This window comes from Vidua chalybeata, chromosome 2 (genome assembly GCF_026979565.1).
Source record: "Vidua chalybeata isolate OUT-0048 chromosome 2, bVidCha1 merged haplotype, whole genome shotgun sequence".
NCBI lineage: Eukaryota > Metazoa > Chordata > Aves > Passeriformes > Viduidae > Vidua > Vidua chalybeata.
The window spans coordinates 17,194,094-17,217,754 of NC_071531.1; the positions used below are offsets into that span (position 1 = coordinate 17,194,094).

At 41.2% G+C, this 23,661-nt stretch overlaps 1 protein-coding gene across 1 annotated transcript in view; it reads left to right on the top strand.

The window, feature by feature from the left end:
* VEGFD (vascular endothelial growth factor D) overlaps positions 1 to 23,661 on the top strand; it is a 30,631-nt gene that overhangs the window by 1,257 nt on the left and 5,713 nt on the right. The window contains exons 2-4 of the mRNA XM_053935103.1: positions 16,433 to 16,643; positions 20,613 to 20,803; positions 23,196 to 23,344. Of these exons, the coding sequence (XP_053791078.1) occupies positions 16,433 to 16,643; positions 20,613 to 20,803; positions 23,196 to 23,344 (551 nt within the window). The remainder of the gene's footprint in view (positions 1 to 16,432; positions 16,644 to 20,612; positions 20,804 to 23,195; positions 23,345 to 23,661) is intronic.

Consider the following 23,661-nt stretch of genomic DNA (forward strand, 5'->3'; position numbering starts at 1 on the left):
TCTACACATGCAGTCTGTCCAAAAATGATTAATTCAGTGTGTGGTCCAGAACAAATTATTTGTTTTTTGCTAGCAGAGCAAAACAAGCTAATATTTTTTTTCCCACTTCAGAAAACCTCCTGCTTGCAAGCAATGACCACACACTAGTCTGTGAGCCTGCTGCATGCTGACCTGTGCTTTAGGAAAGAAATGCTAAGTTGTGTGCCTAACTACAGACTGCTGTTGCCAGCCCAGTAAGTCAGCAGTGGGGAGCAGTGTGTGCCTCAGGAAGACTGATGCCTGCTGACTGCTCACAAGCTTTTAATTTACAACCTCAGCAATCAATTCTTTGAAGGCATTAGGACCAGAGTAATAAGCCTTGTTTAATACATTAACTTTGTGCACTGCATGACAAATCACTGGTTTTGTACTTGTAGGAATCACTTCATTTAAACCAGAACATGCTTTATAATACAGAATAGTAACCATTTCATAATTGGCAGGGGTGATAATTCTGGCCACATGTGGGATGCAAGTTTATTCAGCACAAAAGTAAAACCACTAGAAAGCCCTTTAATTGTAAACTTTGAATCTATATCCACTTTGCCTAGAGTAAATGCAAGAGCTCTTCTTGCTAGCTTATACTAGCTTATAGTTCATTCACTGTGGTAGGACTGTCCATCCAATATAAGGTGGTTATTTTCACTGGAACTTGGTTACCACTGTCAAGCAGCCAGCTTAGCCACAGGCTACTGTTCTTGAAACAACTCACAGAGAGTTTCCAAGACTATCTTAAAGGAATCTTATAGGTCACACTCAAAAGGTGTCACACTCAAAAGGTATCACACTCAAATGTTGTATTTCACTTGCATTGGCTGCTGATTGCCAAAAGGAAAAGACTGCTTGTTTTGGCTCTTTTGGTATAGACAGAGGTTTTTGGCTAAACTGTTTGTTTTTCTTTTAATGTTTTACACAGAGTGTTAGTTGTCTGGGTTGTTTTCTTCTGTATGACCTGTGGGCTTCTGTGTGTGTACACATGTGGAAATACACCACAAAACGTGCTTCATTTTACAGTGTTGGATGGCACACAAGGTTATGATTATTTTTACCATTTGCACCTCAAATTGAATTTGCAGTACACAGAAATGATGCATTGCATTCACTTACCTTATCTTGTTTTTTTAGAGTCCTTTAAGATCAACAGCAGCACTGTGTGGATAAAACCCACAAGGTCAGGATGCAGCTAATACACAACTGATAAGACCTAGGAAGGGTTAAGCACCAGCAACCTGCTCTGCCCCTGTTATATAAATCCAAATTAGGTGAGCTCTGCCCAGGACACCTGAAATTTTAAAACTGTTTATGCTTCAAACCATCAGGTGGTGTCAGTGTGGTATCATGCAAGAGTTTCAGGGGGCTAAGAGTTTAAATTTTCTCTTTTCCCCCTTCAAATATCCTGATTAAAGTCATGAATGTTAAAAAGCTTATTTACAAGCTGCTGTGATCCAGCATCTCCATGGCAGTTGGCTTTTCCTAACCCTTCAAAAACTCCATTGTCTTCTGAGCACATGAATCCCTTTTCCCCACCATGTACATGTATTCCTCTCCTGTCAGAGCTCTTCCTTCCTCTCGCCATTCCCTGTTCTACTCCCAGCATTTAACCTGTGTTCCCTCACCTCCAGGACTCAGGAATTCAATTTTCCAATTGGTCTCTTTTTTGTGCTATCCAAATTTCACCCTCCTTCCCACTTGCTTCCTCCTGGATGGGGACATCCTTCTTCTGTCACAGACCCTCAGGAGTTTTGTCCAAGTTCCTCAGAGACAGCCCTAATGGTCACTTTTGTTTTCCAGTCATCTCTGACCATGGACCCTAACCCTTCCCTTCTCCATTCATAGCTTCCTTCTTTGTCCCTGTGGTTTTAACTGCCCCAGTTTTCCTTTTCCTGACCCATTTCTTGTTCTGATCTCCAAAGATTATCTCAGCCTCCTTGGCCAGGCCTTGCCCTCCTCCCCTCCCACAGGCAAATCCAGCAGCTTCCTGGCCCTGGATGCCAGACCCCTGTGGCCTGAGGGGGAAGAAGGGCAGGTCCTGTGCTCTCAGCCCCATAGGCTGGACCTGCATCTATGGGTGTCCTGCACCCAGGTCCTGCTCTGCTCCCGAATGGACTGCAACCAGCACAGGGCATGACTGCTGCAAAGCCCTGGGAGGGCTATGTGGACTTTTTTCAAAGATAACAGTGTACACATCTGAGGCAAAGAAAAGGTTCCTCAGGTGTCAAAAATTCACATCTGTGATTCACAGTAGGGAAACAGAAGATTTTTTTGCACAGATAAAGGAGGAGCTTCATCCTCTACTGCGGTCAAACCGTTTTGACAGAGAAAGCAGAAAAATTATTAAAATAATTTTGAGGCAGACATCTGGTATGGAAAGTTTCAGCCTGAACATCAAATGTCTGCCAGTCAGAAGCACAACTGGAGCACAGGCTCATGGTGGGAAGCAGTGGGCAGCCTCAGCCTCAGCCACACAGGTGTCCAACGGGACTTGGCTCCAGAGCTGAACTGATGTCAAGGGTGGCCCTTGCCTTCCAGTGGCTTGGTTCAGGATGCCAACCTAATATATAAAGTCCTCATGGAAGAATTAGATTTCCACATGGGTTTTCTGAAGACAGAGAATTATTTTTAAAGGCTTCTTTTCATCAGGAAATGCTTTAAAAATTCCTTATTGAAGTTCTTGTTCCGACAGTCTCTTACGTTTTGGAACCTCTCAGCTAGAAAACCGCAAATTTCACTGTCTCTCTTTCTGTCTCTCCCCCTCAAATTTTTCCTCTCCTAGAGCAGCAACAGACATAAACTACTATTTCCAGAATTTTAAAATTAGATATGAAGAGCTATGTCCTATATTCATCAGAGCTGAGGCAAATTTTTTGCCAAGAAAAGCCAATGATCCATCAGAGCTGCTTCTGCCTTCCAACACTAAACCTGCCTCTCTAATGAGGCAGCAAGATTTGATCTGGGAGAATTAAAATCTAATTGCTTTCCTCCTCAATTCTGCTGCTTCACATTATTGACAGAGTGTTGGAGGACATGCAAGAGAAAGGAACAACTGGTCACTTCCAAGTTAAACAGACTCAGAGCCTTTTCCTTTTGCAGAGATGTTCTCCCCATGTTGAACCCTCCTTTGGTTTTGTTCGAGAGAAAATGACAGTGGATAGGCCTGAGGAGTGTCCCTGAACTATAAAGCTGCTTTCTGATCAAAAGACCAAGGGTCAGGTGGGCTTAGCTGGGAGGTAAACATGGCTGCTCTCTGTTACATGCACTCCTTTTCCGCAGCTAAATCTTTTCTACTTCTGCACCAAACATTGTTAAAGCCTCTAATGGTCGCTCTTGCTCAAACAGATCTTCTTAATCTCCTACTGTCCCTGTGAGCTGCACAGAGCAGGAAGCCACTTTCCAAACACAGCTGGTACATGGTCCTTGTCCACTGGTGAGAGTGAAGCAGCACTTCCCCACCCTCCTGAGGCCCTGGACCACCTAAGTGGAAAATGCTTTGCCCTTGGGAAGGCATGGAAATACTGGAGAGCTGTCACACCATGGGTGGAAGAAATCAGGAAGCTCTTTACATCCCCTTTCCGAGAGCCAGCTGCAGTCTGTCTGTCTGTACAACTGAAACAGAGCTCTGTGAGGAAACCTGAGCAGCAGAGCTGGCTGTAAGCTTTTGTCTCTGTAATTATAACTGACACTGTTTTTCAGATAGATCTACACAGCTTTCTAAAATCTGCTTGCAAATGTTATGCAGTTTCTAGAAAAGTTAAATTCTAAAAATCTTCTATGTCATGGGATCTCTTCCTCAAAGGCAACTCCTAAAATTCCAGTAAAGTGCTCAACTGCTAGAAAAAGCAACCTGAAATGTTACTGGGAACAATTTCACTGTTTTAACTAAGCTTTTCATCCTCAAATCCAGCTTCCTTTCAAAGTTAGGAAACACTTCTAAACAAATATTATGAGATTGTGGTTTTCAGAAGTATTTCATTCTCCCAGTTTTGTCTACTGCTTTTGATTCTCTGTGATTACCATCTCTGATAGGCTCGATGAGCCAAAAATGTGTGAAAATATACTTACAGCATTCCTGCAGAAATGATTGTTTGTATTTTTCCTTCAGAAGTCAGAAGCTATCAGGGAAGCTGTGAAGAAAGCCAATTTGTTCTGACTTATCTGCTACTGTCTTGACAAGGTGCACTGAAGGCAAACAGAACAATCCTGTTTTGTTGTTATGCCACAGAGCATCCGTCCTTGGCTCTTATCAATTTGGAAAGGCAACTACTAACATGCTGCTACTTTATCAAGAACAGTTCTTGCTCATGAGAAAGAGCAAAAAAATCTCTCCCAGCTACTGATCCAATCCAGTCCATCCCAGCTAGGATTTTAACGTCTGAGGATAGAGCAGAGCTTGGAAAAGTACACCAGGCTGTGTAGATTATTCAGATGCAGCATTTGAGAAATCCACTTATCAGCTGTTTGAAATTAAGCACTAATTAAACTTTGCCATCAGTTGTAGCTCACATCTGAAAGCCTGTGAAACCAAGGGGAGGCAAGAAGGCAGGTTCAGAGGGCAGTGGGCCATCTTTTTTGATAATTAGTGGTCTGAAAGCAACCAAAACAAGCCATCAGCTCAGGCTCAGCAAATGTTGCTTGTTTCTGTTTTCTGCAGCCTACTGGTGCTTTCTCCGCACAGGCATTTGTGTTGTTTATAACCAATGGTGTGGTGGTATCAATGTAGGCTCCCACAGGAGGCAAGAAGAGAAAAGATCTGCCTGAAAACAGGAAAAAAACTGGTGCAAAGTCTGGCTTGTGAGACTTCTGCCCTGGTGTCTGCAGTTTTTGCTCTGATCAAAATTGCCACTATTGCAGACAAGGTTTACTTATGTCTTATCTCCTGGGGACACCATACTGGCATTTGGGAAAAATAAATAAGGTACAGTTGTTGTAGGTGATAACTCATTTATTCTTATTCTCACTAAAAACCCCTTGTACCATACTTTTTATAGTTATCACATAGTGGGATCTGTAATTCTTTTAGGCCTTTCTGTCAAGGCAAGTAAGTCCAGTTACAAAACTGGCTTTTACCCTTTCTTGGACTTGGCTTTGAGACCGTATTGCTGAGGGGGAAAAATGACCTGAGCTATGCTGCTGCAGGGAAATAAATCTGATATGGTAACTTTCCTCCCAGAAACACTTATTCCTGAGAAATTTCTTATTCCTCTCACTATGTGCCATTCCCTTATCTACTTCTCCACCTGCTTCCTACCTCCCCAGCATGCTTTGCAAATCATCTACATCTCTCTGGGATTTGAGGAATGCAAACAAAATGCTGAGTGCCCCCACTACAGCTGCACAGACCCACTTTGCCCATGGGAAGACCTAACAGAATTTTTTTTTTTGAACATCCTGGCAAAAGAGTGATATATGGGCTTCTGTACCAATGAAACAGCAGAACAACTGCACAGGCTATTTTAGCTTTCTTACATTAATAAAAATTCAGCTTCCTTTCTTTATGAAGGACAGCTGAGTATTTTTTTATATTTTTCACCCAAATGTGATTTAAGGTGTGCTACCACTCAGCTGGTGGTAGGACGCCATCTAGGGTCCTTCTGCTTCCACAAAGTTGTACTGAGCACAAACAACGTGGGGTTGGACTCGTAGGATTTGGCAATCCAGTGTGGGCACCACATGAGTGGGTTTGGAAAGGGGTGACCACCTTCCTCACTCTCGGGATGCCAGGATGGGGTTGCCTGAGCCATGCTTTCAGGGGAAGCAGGCTGTGTTGGGTTTGACAATTCACGGTCACCGACTGCAGTGTGGTCACTGTGTGAGTGCAGCTGGGGAGGGAATTCTATTTGAGTCACGATGAACTGCAAAAAAGTTGCATCATGTTACCATATCATATGTCACTTTACACACAGAGAATGTGCCACAAAGACAGGCAAAACTTTTCACTTTAATTAGCAGCATGACTCAGAAACCATGTTAGGATACTTTTCTGAATTGCTAGGGAAATATTACTCAAGAAAAACTACAATTCCAGGAAAATGTGTGCGTGTGATTGGGGTAACATGAGTTCATTCAGTGTTGGCAATGGCTTTGCTTTGTGAGTGACATTTTGAAACCCAGCTGTCCAATTGGCTAGTCATACCTCCAAAACATTTATTAAAGAGTCTTGGGGAAGACCCAAAAACCATTGAAAGTGCTAACCGAAGAACCCTTCATCACATTAAAAAATATTTTCAAATATTAGAAGAATACATAGTCATCTGATTTCATGCAGGTCTCTCTTACTGAGCCATTCCAAACTCACTCTCCAAACCCCAGTGACTTCCAAAGAATGGACAAATATCAAAAGACAGTGACTACAGCCTGGACACACTCTTTGTAAACACATTTAATTATGCTATTTTTGATGTGTGCATCCTGTCATAGAGTTGGGCCAGCACCTAACCTGGTGTACAGTGAAGTGATAACGTTCTAGCTGAGCTCTGTCTTGAGCAGCACACCTGCCTCAACACATTGCAGCAATACAAGACCATATGAACAAGCTTATAAGCAGAAACTCAGAAAATGTACTGTAAGACTCCCAAAGTTGTCAGTAGAATTTAGGATATACAGTGAGTTACCACACTGGACATTTATGACAAACCACCTGTGTTTTTTCACTTACCAAATGAATGTTCTTTGCATGATCACTGTAGGAGGGACCTAAAGGTAAACTCTCAATGTAGTTGACTAGGCCTGAACAGAAAGAAAATCCATACCTTAGCAGACCAACTCTTTTCTTTCATATACCACTCCAGCTTTTCCATTACTACCAGCAAACTGATGCACAGTTACCTTCAAAATCACAATTGGAGGATGCTTCCGATGAGAGCCAAAAGACCTGGCTGTGGGAAGAAGCATTTGTTTCAAGAGAGTTGTAGCTGATACTTAAAATGTTTTCTGGCTGAAAAAAGTGCCTCATTTTGGTGTAAAGACCTAACTGGCTAGAAGTATATAGTTCTGAGAGGTATTTTGATAAAATATTATCGTCTCTGCTTTGGACATAAAAAATTATATGAAATATTCTGACCAAACCATGTCCAATTCTGATATTTTCAGTTATTTGCTTTCAATATTTTGGTTTATTCAAGAGAAAATACAGCAACCAAAGTATCTAATCTCCAAGGATTTTTATAATGTAAGCATGCTACTAAAGTGCAAGAAGTCTGATTTGTTTGCCGTAGCACCACAAAAGATCTATTCTAGTTCAAAAGGCCATTCAAAATATAAAACAGCTGTTCTCTTGAAGCCCCAGAGAAGTTAATATGATTTACTTGTGAAAACACATCATCTTCAGCTAAAGTAGAAGCTGTTTTATCACCACCTTGACCACCAAGTTTAGAAAACGCGTAATTAGGAATCCTTCAGTGGAAAAAAGAGTAGACTGGAGACCAAGAAGACAGACTCTCAAGAAGGAGTGTCTGGAGGAAGCTTTTTACCACATTGAGCATGAGGTGGAGGCATCAAGAGCTTCCTCCTCCTCTGGTTTTGTGAATCAGTCAGACGATGTACTGGCACGGTTTTAGCAGAAGAGGCCCTCAAACATCACAAATGTATCAGTGAGAAATGTGACAGCCTCAGGTCAGTGTCCCCCTGTCAGCCCTCTGCCACCTCATACAACACCTGGCCAGACTATAAGTTTGACCATTTTTTGTTCCTTCCAAACCCACAAGTGACATATCTGTCAGTCCTTCTTTGTGTGCTCTGGCACAGTGTAGAGCTCTACACTGCTCTTCTTACAGGCCAGGGCTCTGTGCAGTTTCTCTTCCAGCAGCCATGGCACACAGGACTTCAGGATGGAGTGCTGGGATCACAGTCATCCTTTTCTGAGTGGCACAGCCAAGGCCAACACTCTCTAATTCTCAAGGCAGAGTGCAGAGAGGATTTGCACAGATTGTGGGTGAGGGAAGAAAATTTTTCCTGTGCCTGTTCTTCAGTCCTTGAGCTATTTCAGGGAAGAAGTTCCATCCCTTTGTGTATTTTTTTGCTATATATTTGGACAATATAGCTGTATGTTTTCAATACAACTCTCACTGGAGAAAAAACCCTTTTTTAAAAAGTGACAGCTGGAAATTTGTCTCACAGGGCCCAAACTTGTCCCCACTATAAACAGAATGCTCCTTCAGGTTATTAATGTTGTAACTGTGATGATCAAATGAATGTTCAGTCTGGACAAGACAGTGCACTGAGAGAGATGAAACATTTTTAGAAGAGATTTGAGTATGTTTACAATATTTTGAAGGTGAAGTACTGCACGCTCCTGAAATTTCATCCATGCTTCTGAGATGACAAAGATTGTAATAGGCACTTAAAAATCCCATGACAAGCCCATCATGTTTCAGAGAATAATTTTAGTAGGAAGTCAAAATATCTAATTGTTTTGTCTCTCTACGGTCATTTTCGCTGTAATTAAAAATAACTTATTTGTGCACTAATAATGTACAATGATGCTTCCAGAGGGAATATAGTCAGGAATGCAACTTCATATATTAGAAGTTCATAGCTGACAGAGAATCAAAAGTATGATTTCTCTGGAGCTGTTGAAAAGCAAACACTCTTTCTCTCCTCGGAAATGAAATACAAAGTGATGACAAAATTACTGTATGCTAATATGCGTGAGACATGTGGCAGAGTTAGATGCCTCATGATAGATATTTATGGGGTGCTGCAGTTGCTTGTTGATAGGGCAGTAAGTCACTGCTCCAAGCCTCATGTTTGCAAACTGCAGAAGATTCTCTCACTGTTTTATTACCTGTTATGCAACATCCCAGGGATACAAGATGCTGTATTACAGACAATATTTGTTATAATAAAATTTGACAATGGTTGAGCCCATGCTACCTAAAAATCATGGCTCATCACGCTGAGCAGTATCTTCTGTGTTTCCTTGGTACTCCCTTTGGATGAATGCTGCCTTCTCTTTCTCATATATTTTGCTTTGGCTATAGACACCAGGTTAGGGATCATCTCTTCATTTCACGTTTTAACATGACTCCAAACTGATAGAAGACACAATAATGCAAAAAATACTATGAATAATGATGAGAACCCTCAAAAGAGTTCTTCTTACTTCAAAAACTCCACACAAGCTTGTTATTTTTACCAGGAAAATGCAGTTCTTTGTGTTGCCGTCATAATGGCAGGAGCTGCTTCATTTTCTTGCCGAGAGAGAACCAAACTTTTCCACAGGAACTCCCTTGTGGTTCCTTGGCCACATCAGCTCACAATCTGTGTGCTGGGAGCCACAGCATGGCTGGGCAACTGCACCGTGGCCTTGAGGCAGGGAATGGAGTGCTTTTTTCTGCCAGTGCTGGCCTTCAGCCAGTCCCAAGTCCTTCTGACCCTGGTGCAGTTGCACTTCCTGGATGGCTATATTTGTGTACCTCATAAATTGCTTGTGCTTTAGATTAGGAGAGGTTATTTAATCTCATTTGAATACTCTCAGCTGAGTGGGATTCAGGTCTCCTCACTACAGCTAAGCTGCTGATCTGCCAATTCATCCTTCAGCATCAGCGGAGAGGAAGAGGCATTTTGGAGGCACAGTTAGTTCAACAGGCCTTAGAATGGGATGAATGTTCACCCAGTGGCCCTATTTTTCTCCATTATCTATGAGAGGAGTCTCAGATAAATAGTTCATATTCATTTGGGCAAATAGAATCATAGAATCAGATTAATTTTTATTTTTTATAATTGTGGGGTGGCAGGGAGCTGTAAGCACTCTATCTCCACAAGATGAGCCTGCAACTGTAATCAGTTTATACACTATGGTAAAATCACCTTGGGGAATGCATTGTGGAAGAGAAAAGGAGGTTGTATTCAGATGTAGCATACATAGGAGCAAAATTCCTTTGTATTTTCTTGTGGTGATGAATTATCGGCCTAGTATTTAAGCTGGTTTGAATCTAGTTCTGAGATTAGCCTTCAGGCAGCACTGGAACAGGAGGAATTCACCTTCTAGTTGCATATAGTCTTTGTCTTCTACATAACGTCTCTTGAACTGAATGCAGCTGCAGCAGCTGCGTAAAGCACACGATGCTGGCATAAAGGTTCAAAATGTCCTCACATGCTGCCAGTACTCTTTGTGTTCAGGTGCCCTCATTTAGAGACAAAACTTCCACCCCGCAGATTGGTTAATTTTGAAAACTTTAGTCTGACCTTATCTAAAGCCTGTTTGGCCAAGTTTGAGATACAATGGCATTAAGAGAATCATCACTGTGCTATGAAGCTACAATCTGCTTTCACTGGCAAGATAAATCTGTTACCTTCTTTCTATTGCTTAGCTGCTGAGAGGACGGATCACAAAATAGTGCAAGGTTATCGAGAGGTCCCTTATCATTTGTCCTGGCCCCAGGCACAGTGGTAATGCTGAAAATTTCCATTGGTATTTATGCAGCACTTGCCATGACAGTGTCTGTGACCCTAACTCAGAAAAACATTCCTTATCAGAAGAATTCTTACACATGTTTAGCTTTAAGCAGAGGTTTATGTCCTACTGTGGAGAAAGACTGTGAGGCTGGAGCTTAAGGAATATAATAATGTGTAAAGCTTTCAGGATGTATTTCCTAAGTCTGTGAGCATGCTTGAGTACAGAGTGAAATGCAGGCAGATTGAGCAAGATATAGATTTCTATCAATTTTTATTTTTGCCTTCCCATGCACACAAAGTATTATTCATCTGCATCAATGCAGATCATTCATGCATCTGTTTTCTTAAATACAACCTCATATGTTTTTATGCTATAGGTCCTCAAATAAATTTAGGACCTTAGCAGGCCTTTTTTTTTACTGTTGTACTCCACATCTCTCTTCTGTTGTTCAAAATACCTCCAGGAGGTCTTGAAACACATCATTAATACTGCTGAAAAGAGCAGCACATGCCAAGGAAAAAAAAAGGAGTTCTGCAAAGGTGGGCTCTGCTGGCTTTCTTAGACATAATTTTGATTTATTTTTCCTAAGCAGGAAATCTAGGAGCTTGTCAAGGGTGGAGAAGAGGTGCAAACTGCAGAGCTGCAGCCCCTGATAGGATATGGTCAATACTCAAGAAAGAGCACAGTTTGAACAGTGCAGGCTGGCTGTGGGATTGTGCATCTGTATTACATAAGCCAAATATTAGACTAGCATAAATCAGTGGGAAAATGAACTCAGTGGCTGATTTTAGTTATTGTCCAAGGTGGGAAAGGCCACTGAATGTATCACTGCTTTTTCTCTTGTTTCTTTCCAATGCTGACTACTTTTAGGGTTTTCCTGGCATCTGAGATTACTAGGAAGAAGACAGATAGCCCATTATGGTTTCTTTTGGAAGGACAAGAGTTGTAATTATCCAAAAATCACAATGCTAACTCGCGTTATCATTTCCTGGTGATTGTTCATAGCCAAAATAGAGGAAAACAGATATTCCTCTTTGAATTGAAGAATAATTTTGGAACATATGAGAGGTCAGTGTTTTGAAAAACATGTGACTTCAGTTAATTATGAATCTGGTTTTTATCTCGGGGTATGGGATCTGTTTTTAGATAAGGTCCTTAGAAAAATTACATTAATAGCAGCAGCAAGCTGAGGAGATAAGAATGAACTACTTAAACCTGCTACTTTGATATTTGTTATCAATAAATTCTACTCAAACATTTCTCACAGGGAATAGCATTATGTCTTTGGTGGACTATGGGATGTACATTGATGGGTAATGGAAATTTAGGACATTTGGAGCTTTCCAGTGATATGGCTCCACAGGTAATTTTTTAATATTGGGAGCGTGGAAATGACATTGCCATGGTCCTTTCCCAAATACCCCTTGTCTAATTTGTTTTTCTATTAACTCTTAATGCATATTCTAAGGTTGCTGGGGCCGGAGTTCATGATTTTGCTCCCTATGTGTACCATGCCAAGTGCAGTTTTAAGTTCTGGTCCACATCTTGGTTGCAACCATTACAACCAACAACTTCCACAATGGTGACAGCTCACCTCAGATGACTACTAAAATCTGTGTCAGTGGGAAGGAAAGTTGGATGAGGGCATGGAATGGAAAAAAATGGATGTTTTTCTGGACTAGGAGGCTGAGCATCTCAGACTGAGATAGGTTTCACTAGACTCCCACCTAGCAGAATATGGGGAAAGCAGTGAAAATAAACAACATAAAAGCACAGTGGGATCCAAGCAGTTCAAGGTGTTGAGAGCAGAGTGGAGAATGGGAAGGGAACATGGAAGGAAGGAATGTAGTCATCAGAGAAAGACTGAAAAAGGGAGGTAGGGATATCTGAAAAGTGAGGAACAGCATGTGCAGATGGCTACAGTCAGGGAAAGCAGTCAGTGGTTCTGTTCCTCTTTTGCTTTTTGTGAGGAGCTGGATCTCCCAGAAATGTCAGTGAAATGTCAGTCTGACATCTATGCATCTTTCCTCTGCTCTGTGGCTGGGTGAAGAGCTCCCCTCCTGTTCAAATGCTAGTTTTAAGAGCTTTCCACTTGCTATCAAGGTGAGAGGCCATAAAGTCCTAAATCAAATGACAGGAAAATTTGGGACTATTGAATTTAACACCCTCCTCCAGTTTCACATTTTGAAAGATTTATTCACATTTCTGTCCAAAGCTTCATTCTTCTAAGTAGGTCTTTTCAGTCAGCCAGAGTATGTCTCTATCTAAACAGAGCTTGAATTTAAACAGCAGTATATGAAAGAAGTCTCCAGACCTGTGTGGTGCCCTATGGCACTTCATCCATGGTATTATCTGAGATTGTAAGAGGTTCTGTGTTTTTATTTGGTGCTGTTCTTTCAAAATAGTATGACCAGAAATGAATGCTTTGGAAATATTTCATGACAATGATCTATTTGGTGCAGCTGTGCTGTAGGAAGAGGGTGGCCAGCAGAAGTAGTTCAGGCTGTAGGGCTTTGTCCTGCTTATGGAGCTGATGCACCTTCTAGACTTTGCATTTTTTAAGCTTTTACTTTTGAATGCTTTTAAGTTGTGGGCAGCCACCTCTGTGGTCAAAGTGAGGATGAGGATGTCCTTCTGGTGGCTCAACTGTGCTGTGTGCTCTAGCAAGCATTTAGAACAAGGTTTTAGATAAGAGCATTGTGGTAGTCTCAAATAAATCAAGGGACTTTTCACAGTTCCTGTTTTGACACTTAGCAAGATTGGAACAAAATTCAGTCCTTCTCTTCAGATGTTTTATACCCCAGATAGCTGTGTTGAGATATGTTTGACCAAAGATCTACCATACCTCTTGTGATCTGGTGAGCGTGGCCCTTCTGGTCACTCAGAAAAAAGACTTTCAGTGTGATTTCAAATGAATCATGCTCTGAAAGTGTCTATATTTCTCTGTCTTTGTTACAGAAGGAGCTCAGGGCAACCAGCTCACAAACAAAATAGATGTCCCCACTGTAAAATCCTATAACTACTTGAGATTCAGACCTCCCTTGGACACCAGCAGTGCCTTCAGCTCACCATCTTGCCTAGTGTCAGCAACGCTCAGAGGCAAAGACCATACTTTACCTCAGTGCTGTTGTTATGGGAAAGGGCACCAGGAAATTCTGTACTGGATAGGGAATCCTGTGAAGAAGTTAAAAAGTCAGCTGTGAAATGTGTTCCCTCTGGGAAGAAGTCAAATATAAGAAGCAGGAATACAATTATCCTTGTGTTATCATGGTAGGCAACAGGCAATCCCATCAAGCTGCAGAGCTTGGATAGGTGTTAGGACACATGATGAGAGAAGGGGCTGAAGTGAATCAGATTCACTTCAGGGCAATGTTGAGCCGAGTTGGATCTGACAGAGAAGTGCTAACACTGTGTGAGTTTTGGATGATTATGGTTAGGTTTATTAGGATACATTTCTGATGACAAATCTACAATGAGCACTGCTCCTTCCATTTCCTTTGACCATACACTCCAATTTCCAAAATATGAAAAGCAGTAAGAGAAGAAACAACCTGAATACATAGGCAGGTTTTGTTACTACCACTATTATGCATCAATATCAGAGGTGTTTTTTTTTTTTTAATTTCCAGAATTCAAATCCTATTGGAGATGCTTTTTTGGTATAGAAATGACCTCAACTAAAGACCCTTCTACACATTAGTACTTGTGATGGCATAGTTTGTTAATTTCAGTGTATTGTGTTTACATTATGGAATTTGTATCTCTTTAAAAATTAAAAAGTCCTTAAAACAGTACAAAATCTTGCTTTAGATAAAATCAGTGATCTTTGCTTACCATGAGGAGGCATTACTACTTTTTCTGTACTCTTTCATCTTAGGTTTAAACATTATTTTGCTCATATAATAATCAGGGCTTGTTTTAGTGGTAAACACAGTGATGGTGTTTGGTTGATGGTTGGACTTGATGATTTAGAGGTCTTTTCCGACCTTTACAATTCTATGATTCCATGATTAAGAAAACCTCTTGATATAGGAGTAAGAGAAATTGAGAAACTAGTCATCCCAAACTGCTGACTCTTACAAGAAGTGCAGGGATATATCTTCCAAGTTCCAGAATGCTATAATCTCATTTTACAGGTTCTCTGTAAATTAAGTCTAGTTTAGAAGTCTTGGATGCTGATTCAGCTCGAACATTCTTTTGTACCACAAAGAGAGAGGAAAGAAGTTAACAGAGTTCAGTTTTGATGTCTTTGGTCCCATTACCATGCCAATTCTGGTCCTACACTCACATGTTTTGCAAGACCAAGGAGACAGTTTGTGAATGGGAGTGAATATAAGCTGTGGTTATTAGAACAAGTAAGTCTTGACGCATTGACCTCAAGCTGAATTTCAGCTTTCCTGGATCAGCAAAATTCTGGGTATCTTGTTTGCAAAACTGTCTAGAAATTCAGTTACTGGTGCTAAGTATTCACATTCCTTCTGAGCTATTTGTCCATAAGTATTGAGATGGGGTTTCTAGTTTTTACCACATGTGAAATGCATGAGAAATCATTCACCTATGAAGCAGACATCTCTATAATGAAATATGGCAACTTGCTAGAGCACAATATAATGTTCTGAAGGCATAAAAGGAGAGCAAACAACTTTTTCTGAGTTAACTACTTAAGGAATTTTAGGTCAATGGAAGGTAATTACCCAAAAATTAACTTGGCCCATGTGTACAGGCTAACATCTGAATTGTTGCACAGTAAATGCCACAGATGTCTTATAAAAAGTAACAGATGCACTCAGTGCTTGGATTTCAGATCTCACCTAAAAATCTTCCTGTTATAGGTGGTCCTTTCCCTCACACCTTCCCCAGCCCTACACAGAGCACTCACTTGCTACTGGTTCAGAGTGCTGTCTGCTACACAGCTCATTGAAAGCCTCTTGTACTACAGCTTTGCTTGAAGGAGCTGGAATTTAATTTATGACAGCTGGCACTGCAGCCTTTTGTTTGCAAGTCAAAAAATACAGTTCACTGTACAACCAGAGACTACAACTGAGAGAGACCAGCCCAGTGCAACACAGACATTTACAAAGATAACCTCTTACTTGTGCTGGAGACAATGTTTTCAGCAGATCTGGTGAGTCAGTGGAAATAAATACTCAGTGCCTTGATAAAGGCACAAACACAGATGTCAGAAAGCAGCAGCCAAAGAAAGCAGTATTGTTATGGGATGCTGTACAATATTAAGTGTTAAATGGCTATTTTTAAAGTGAATATTAACTTCAAAGTGATGGTAGAGGTCTTTATAGGGAGCTTTCTCCAATGGAAGCAGAGTGGTCATAAGCATCACACAGGTGGAAAATGCAATGACTGTGCCAATGCTGCTGCACAGCCACAGCTCTGAGGCTGGCCTTGGGCAGGACCCAAGTGTAGTCACAATGGGAGATGGCAGACACATCCTGCACTTTGCAGCATGTTGAATGTTGTGCATGCAGGCTATATGGATGGGCCCTTGTATTTAGTGCAGCTTCCAGCTGTATCACCTGACCCTGCAGCGCTGTCTCTTGGCTCGAACCAGAGTTTTGACACCCGAGGTGGCTGGTGGCTGGGCACACCAGCTGAACTGATTCAAGTTACCTGTAGGGTGACCTGGGATTCACTCTGGCACAACTGGCCAGCTTGGGCACAGCAGTGATGTGACCAGTGAGGTCTACCAGGCTCCCTGGAGACCAGGGACACAGTAAAGTCTGCATTTGTCAAGTAGTTCTGAGGGCTGAAGAAGAGGGTGAAGAAGTGGGCATCTCTCCTTCCAAATCTATGTGGGCATAAATCCTGCAGATAAGTCTGGTGCTGGGCACTCTCAAAGCCTGGGACAGCTCTGTGTGCTGCTGTTTTCCCAGGCACACTCAGATGTCCTCAGTAATGTGCTGCCCTTTGGTACAAGTGCTCCATGTGCTGCACTGGGGACAGGCTGCAAAGCACTGCCTTTCTGACTTCCCCCTTTCCTTCCAGAGGACATCTCTGTCGGCATTGGAGCGGTCAGAACAGCAGATTAGGAGAGCATCCAGCCTGGAGGAGCTGCTTCACATCACTCACTCTGAGGACTGGAAGTTGTGGAAATGCAGGCTAAAACTCAAGAGCCTGGCCAACATAGACTCCCGCTCTGCTTCACATCGCTCTACCAGATTTGCTGCTGCTTTCTATGACATTGACACACTGAAAGGTAGGTGCAGGTTTGTAGCCAAGTCTGATCTCAGCTTCAAGGCCCCTCCCTGATTCTCGTGCAGTAAACTGAAGTAAGGGGTTTCCTAGAATATACCCATACTAGAAACAACAGGGCATTTCTGGAAAATTACTTTGTATGAAAAAGTGTCAGACAACAGCCTGAATACACCTCCCTATTTTGTGGCAAAATCAGGCTTATTTTCTCTGCATACTCTCCAAAGGGAAGATGTACTGTTCAGGGATTTGTCAGTGCACAAAAGAAAGAGAAGTCAGTGTACAAAAACCAGGTCAGAATGACTGGATGAGGGGCTGGAGAGCAGCATTGTGCTACATCTCAGAACGTGCTTGCAGGCAGAAATGAATAAACTTTACTGCAGGCATAGAAATCCTTTTTTTATTAGGTGTGCTCTGATACAAGGCACTGCACCAGCAGCAGTGTCTGTGTGGGAATTGAGAGAAAAAAGGTGTTGCCCTAACCTCGATCTATTTGAGGAAGTTTCTCCAGAGAAAAGAAGACCTTGAGGCAACCAACCAGCAACTAAAAGTGGAGAATCACAACCTACTCCTTCCATCTGGAGCAAGTATGAATATTGTTCCCTGTTGCTGTGATGCTCAAGAGGTATTACATATTCATGGATGTAAAACAAAGGATCAGTTACTATATTTTGGTCCAGCAAATGGACATCCTACAGCAAAGCTAAACTGTAGCCTAATGAAGGACAGGCTGAGATAATCTTTGTTGTCTTTATCCTGCTGTGATATTATCATATCACTTTCCTTTTGGGAAATCAGATATTACTGATCCTGTTCCAATACCACTTTTACAACAACCCTAGCCTCATTCACACACATATTACTCAGCTGAATTATGTCTGAACAAAGGCCTTAAATTGCTTCTCTGAGCCACAACACAGAAATGTGTATACAAGTGCCTGTCTGAAGGGGATTTTCATATCACAGGCATGGCTTTATGCTTTTCACAGAAATTTTGTAAGAAAAAAAGTTAAAACAAATACACACATGAACAATTAAGAAAGCTTTTTAAACATTTTGCTTATATAGCCTTGTAATTCTACTCAAAAACATAAAAGATCCATAGAATTATTAGGAGTACCCAGAGTCAAGTGGTGTAATCCTCTACTCACTGTTGCTTATTTATGAACACCAACATTTCTGCAAAACTAAAACATCCCTTTTGTCAAAACAGCATGACAAAAGGGGATGTTATTAAATGTTACTGAGGCAGAGAACATTGAAATGGGCATTTTTCAATGGCAGAATAATGTAACTCAATATTTATAACATAAATAATGCTCAGATAATAAGGTCACTATGACATTTAGTGTGCTGTGAATTATTTGAGATGGTCACAAGGCTGGAGCACCTCTCCTATGAAGTCAGGCTAAGAGAGTTGGGGCTGTTCAGCCAGGAGAAGAGAAGGCTCCATGGAGATCTAATTGCAGCCTTCCAGTACCTAAGAGGGAGCTGCAGGAGAGCTGGAGAGGGACTTTTCCCAAGGGCATGTAGTGAAGCTAAAAGAGGATGAGTTTAGACTAGATATTAGGAAGACACTAGTCTTCCTAATATGGAACAGGCTGCCCAGAGAAGCTGTGGATGACACATCCCTGGAAGTGTTCAGGGCCTGGCTGGGTTGAATATTAAGCATCCTTGTCTAGAGGAAGGTGTTCCTGCCCACAGCAGAGGGGTTGGAATTAGATGATCTTTAAGGTCCCTTCACAGCTAAACTGTTCTGTGGTTCTATTTTACTATGGTCATATTGATAAAGTTTTCTGCTTGGAACAGCTATTAGGTTGCTTCCTATTTTCCCTTTGAAAGTCTAAATTTAGACATAGGGATGTCAGCTTTCTCATTAAAAGTCAAGGTGCTGAAATTGAAGTTAAAAAAAGCCCATTGGGGCTGGCCATTCTTCCATTCAAAGTGGAATTATCCCAGGCCAGAAAGTACTTTTGTTCTAATATATTAATATGTTCAAGGTACTAAAGCTCCTTTAAAAAAAACACAAGCCCATAAACATGTATTTCTTTCCCACACCCTTTCCAGTCATTAAACAGTGACCTTTCTGCCAAGTGCATCTGTTTTGTTTTAATAAAATGTTTTGATGAGAAGGCTGGGTCAAGACTTATCATTGTTTCACTAGAGTATCTTCCACAGCACTCCAAACTCCATTGAGGAAAATTCAGGACCTTGTTCCTCCTTTCTAAAGTTTTAACAATGAATTCACTGAAAGTTTGTGTCACTTCATCTAACCACAGTCTCCCCTGCTGCTCAGTCACTCAGGACTGCAGCCCTGTCAAGCTGGAGACTGTATCACAGACAAATTTCTCATAAACTGCTCTGTGCTTGGTGTCAGAAATGACCAGGGTGAGAACAGGGCTTCTGAACAAGATGTGACACTCAGTTGCTTGGCAGCCAGTTCCTGTAACAGCCCTTCTGCTAAAGAAGTGGTTAATAAAGTGAGGATGCGTGTAGCTGGAAAGGTCATCGCTGCTTATGCTCATTGAAGTGACATTTGAAGTGATTAATGAGTTTGGAAAACACTTTATTTTCTATTTTAATGTTAGGATGAGATTGCTGTTTTGATAGAACTAACATTACTCTAGAAAAGTATATTGATTGTAATGATTATTCTTCTCTTAATTTATGCCTCTTCTTCACAATTCAGACATCAAACTCTTATTTCTTGTACTCTCTGCATGACTGAAAAATGGAGCAAATCAACCATGTTGAAGGACTTTGCAGGAGTAAACAAAATTATTTAAATATACAAAGTCAGTTGAAAAAAAAAAGGTAAAAATAACAAAAGGAAAGTCAGGAATGAGAAAAATAGATATTCACCTGAAGGTGAGGTATAGCATATAGGTTAAAAGTATTCCAAGGTTTCTTTTTTCTCAGAACTTCACTGTAAATGTAGGCATTGCTTTTACAATAGTAGGGAGCTGGACTGTGCTTGAAGATAGAGCATTTTTTGAATAGTATGAAAGTTGCTTTTCATCTTTCACAAGTCTGATGTAAGGGGTAAAGAAGAAAAATATTTTTCATCATTTTAAGAAGAACTTAAAGGATAAGCACTGATGACTCCTGAGCAATTCCATAATTTGAATCAAGTAAGCAAAAGGCAAAAAATGGAGAGCCACCTCTTGAGAAAACTCCATACTGTATTATGTTTATTAGGTAAATGTCACTATTTTCTCTGTCTGGTTCAGGCAGTTAATACATTATTCCTTCTCACAGTCAGAATTTGACAAATCAGTCAAGCCTAGTCTAGTGGTCTACAGCAATTCAGAATTTGAAAGATGCCATGGTGCTTTGAATAGACGACTCACGCTTGAGTTCATATTCCTGTTATTCAGCCTTGAACCCCCTGGTGGTACTGAGGTGTGAGACTGTTTGTCTTGGATTTCACTGGGCATTTTGGAAACCGTGCTCTCTGGCTGACATCCACCAGGAGTACTCAAACCCTCTGACCAGAATCTGGTAATCATTAATGTGCTTTTGCACTAAGGCCCAGGCCCTGCTGGGTCCGTGGCGGGGTACACTCAGAGAGAGGATAAAGTGACAATAAGGAAGGCTACCCTGGAGCAAAGGGGAACAGGGTGTGGGGCAGCTTGGTCAGATAGACACTGTGGAGCTGGGGACTCTCAGCTAAGGGAAATCAATGCAGCTCTACCTCATCTGCTGGAATTAACAGAGATTTTGGTCATTTGCATTGAAAGCTAAAGGCAGATAAATGCAACAACTCTCTGCCAGGCAGCTGGTGTAAGTTACTGGGATAATTTTGCACTCAGACTCCCTCTGGTCCTTAGATTGATCCAAATAAGTGCAAATTGATCCAAGTAAGTGCAAATGGCCTGCCAGCACTTCATTTTTATTTATATAATGCTTCTGCTTCACTAATCAAGAGGTTTAACTTTGCCATGATTGTTCATAAAAATGCTGTTTGCTCCAGTCATAGATGAAGAATGGCAAAAGACTCAGTGTGTGCCAAGGGAAACCTGTGTGGAAGTTGCCAAAGAGTTGGGTACAACAACCAACAAATTTTTCAAGCCTCCCTGTGTGAACGTGTTCAGATGTGGAGGCTGCTGCAATGAGGAAAGTCTCAGCTGCATGAATACAAGTACAACTTACGTGTCGAAAACGGTAAATGAGGTTATTCATCTGTTTTCTTTTTACCCAGGCTCACCAAAAAGGGAGGGGAAGAAGGATGTTTGGTTTCTGAGATCCTGTTATGAAAGAGCTGTCTCTACTATCATAACAAACAGAAGAATTAATTTTTTATCCACGTGGAGTGAATTGCAGTGAATGCAATAGCATTTTACATTCATGTTGCATTATTAAAAATTGTTTATATATGTGTAGAGATGGAAAATTAGGTCCTGAGAAAGTGACTGCAGGCTCATAATGATCAGAAGTTAGAGCCTTCTTTAAAATATTGTTACATGGACTGGGGACCCCTTGAAAGCATTGTCTCCTAGGAATCCTCTAGTTTAACCCCAAGAAATTTTGTTGTGTTGGGCTGCTGCATTTCAACATTATCATCCGTGCCAAGAGGGCTGGCTAATAATTTTGGATGCGCAATTTTGTAAGCCAAAAAAAGAGACATATTCATCAGGAGAGACTAAATGCTCTTAATTAGCATGCCTCAGGATCTCAATGTCCCAAATCACACACCTCTTAGGGAGAGAAAGGCATAAACCAGTAGTCAATTACTAAATAGGTGCAACAGGCAATACCCAAGTTTTAATGACCAGTCCCAAAAACTGAGCATAGCGTAGCCAGACAGCTTGTTGTTTAGACTCCCACTAGAGGCTATGAACAGAGATATCTTGCTCCAGTGGGTGACTGAGCAGAGCTCCAGGTTTAGTACTTTCAATCCACTCTGTGGCTGAAACCATCCATTGTTCATCAGCAGTCTGGTCTAGTGGGTGGCACCCCTGCCCATGGGAGGGGGTAGGGGTTGGAACTGATCTTTAAGGTCCCTTCCAACCAGCCTTTCTATGATTCTATGATTCTATGATTCTATGATTCTATGATTCATACCCACAGATGAAACACAGGACACTGGTCCTCTTCATCTTGTGCATTTCTATTTCACTTGGCATAATAAATGATATTCTACTTATAAAAAAGCCTTTTCTTTAAATCATAATAAAGATCAAGGGCAATTGTTTCAAAAAGAAAATTGAAGCCCTTATGGGGAACAGGTCCAATTCACTTCTGTATTTATTTTGTGTTTGTTGGAATGTAATTCCACTGTGTCTGGTTGTAGTGGAATATAGCTGGAGTAAAATAAATCAGGGCCTGTCCTTCTTGCGTCAATGCTCATTAGTTGCTTTCATTCCACACCAGAAGGAGAAAGCTGTTATGAGCTGTTGGCCACACACAAAAGACATCTGATCAGCTCAGGGAGCTAGGTCAGGCTAAGAAGTATTTATTTATTTATGTGTTTTTTGAGCAGCAGTTCATAAGTTTGTTGAAAAACTGCAATTTTGCAGAGTGTAACATTCCTTTAGCATCCTTCAAAATAAGCATTCCCTCAAAAGTCCCCAGCTAAGTTCCATTTCTGGATACACCACCATTAGTTCAGATTTATTCATCTAATGGAATTATTTCCACATTCCCATATTCCCATTTTTTCCCTTGGTATAAAATATTGACTGGAGGATATTGATGCCACCTGAAGTTAGACACTGCAACATGTAAGTTTTAATGCCTAAGCAGTCTACTTTGGAATACTCAGTCCCTGCAGGTGGATGCAGCTTTAAGCCAAGACATGCTGGCACACCAAGACGTGCCCAATGCTTTGGTTTCCATGGGAAGGAAGCTGGTTTGAGAGGCAGAGGGAGTGTGGATGCCTTCAACAGCTCCTACACATAGCTGCCCAAGGAACCAGAGCCTCCTCAGGCCTACTCAGAGATCGCTCAACAATCTGGATGCACTGAAAGCAGGCTGCTTTTCTCCTCAAGCTCCTGCTGTAGTCAACAGAGAGACACTTCCAGGATAATTCCCTGCAGAAACCCAGCTGAAGCAGAATGAACTTTCCTCTATTTACTCCTGTTTCTTCCTTCTCTGAAGAGGCTGTGGGGGTTAAGTCAGTTCCCTAAAGATACATACTGTGATTATACTCAAGGACAGTTAAGTAGCTGTCTCTGTATGTAGTAGAGACTCAACTGATGGTACAACAAAAAGAAAGTTCTCAACACCTACCTCTTTCTCATTTGTCCCTAGCATCTAAAAGAGTTTTTTGTGTTTGCTTGCAAATAATTTTGAGTAGTCTTGGGTGCTTAATAGCTGTAATACAACACTAGGATGCCCATTTTGGCAAGTTCCTACCTTGATGGGTATTGCTTACTCTTCCAAACCCTCAGTGCACTTCTGCTCATTTATATTTATGGTAACTATCTCTAGATAAGAGCAAGGGTGGGAAAAATGGTGGAAAGGAATACAAGATTTTTCTTTAAAACTGTAATTAATAATAACTATTAACTGTAGAATGAAAACTGAAAAAATAAATGTTATTTGTGCCATCTAGCTCTTTGAGATCTCGGTTCCCTTGACAAGTGTTCCTGAGCCTGTGCCCATCAAAATTGCCAATCACACAGCCTGTAAGTGTACATCAAACACCCAGCGCCACCAGTACACCATCATACGAAGATCTGTCCAGTACCCAGAAGAAGATGGGTAAGTTCCCTCATTTGCAAACTTCTACACATGTTGAATTTTTTTTGTCCTGATTTGCATGTTATAATGGTCCTTTCTCTTTCAGTTATCCCAACAGTTTTTCTGAATAACTTGGTTATCACTCAGGGTTAGAAAGTTCACCCAAACCATGTGAATTTTAAGTGAATGGTCATCAGAATCCAGCAAACTGTAGGCTAGTTTAACAGCATCTGGAGTCACTAAGATATTTAGGTTCTTTAGCAGGGACTCAAAGTGCTCATATTGGCACTATGCTCCACTGCAGCTATTTGAGAATGTATGCATAGATGTTTTCAGCC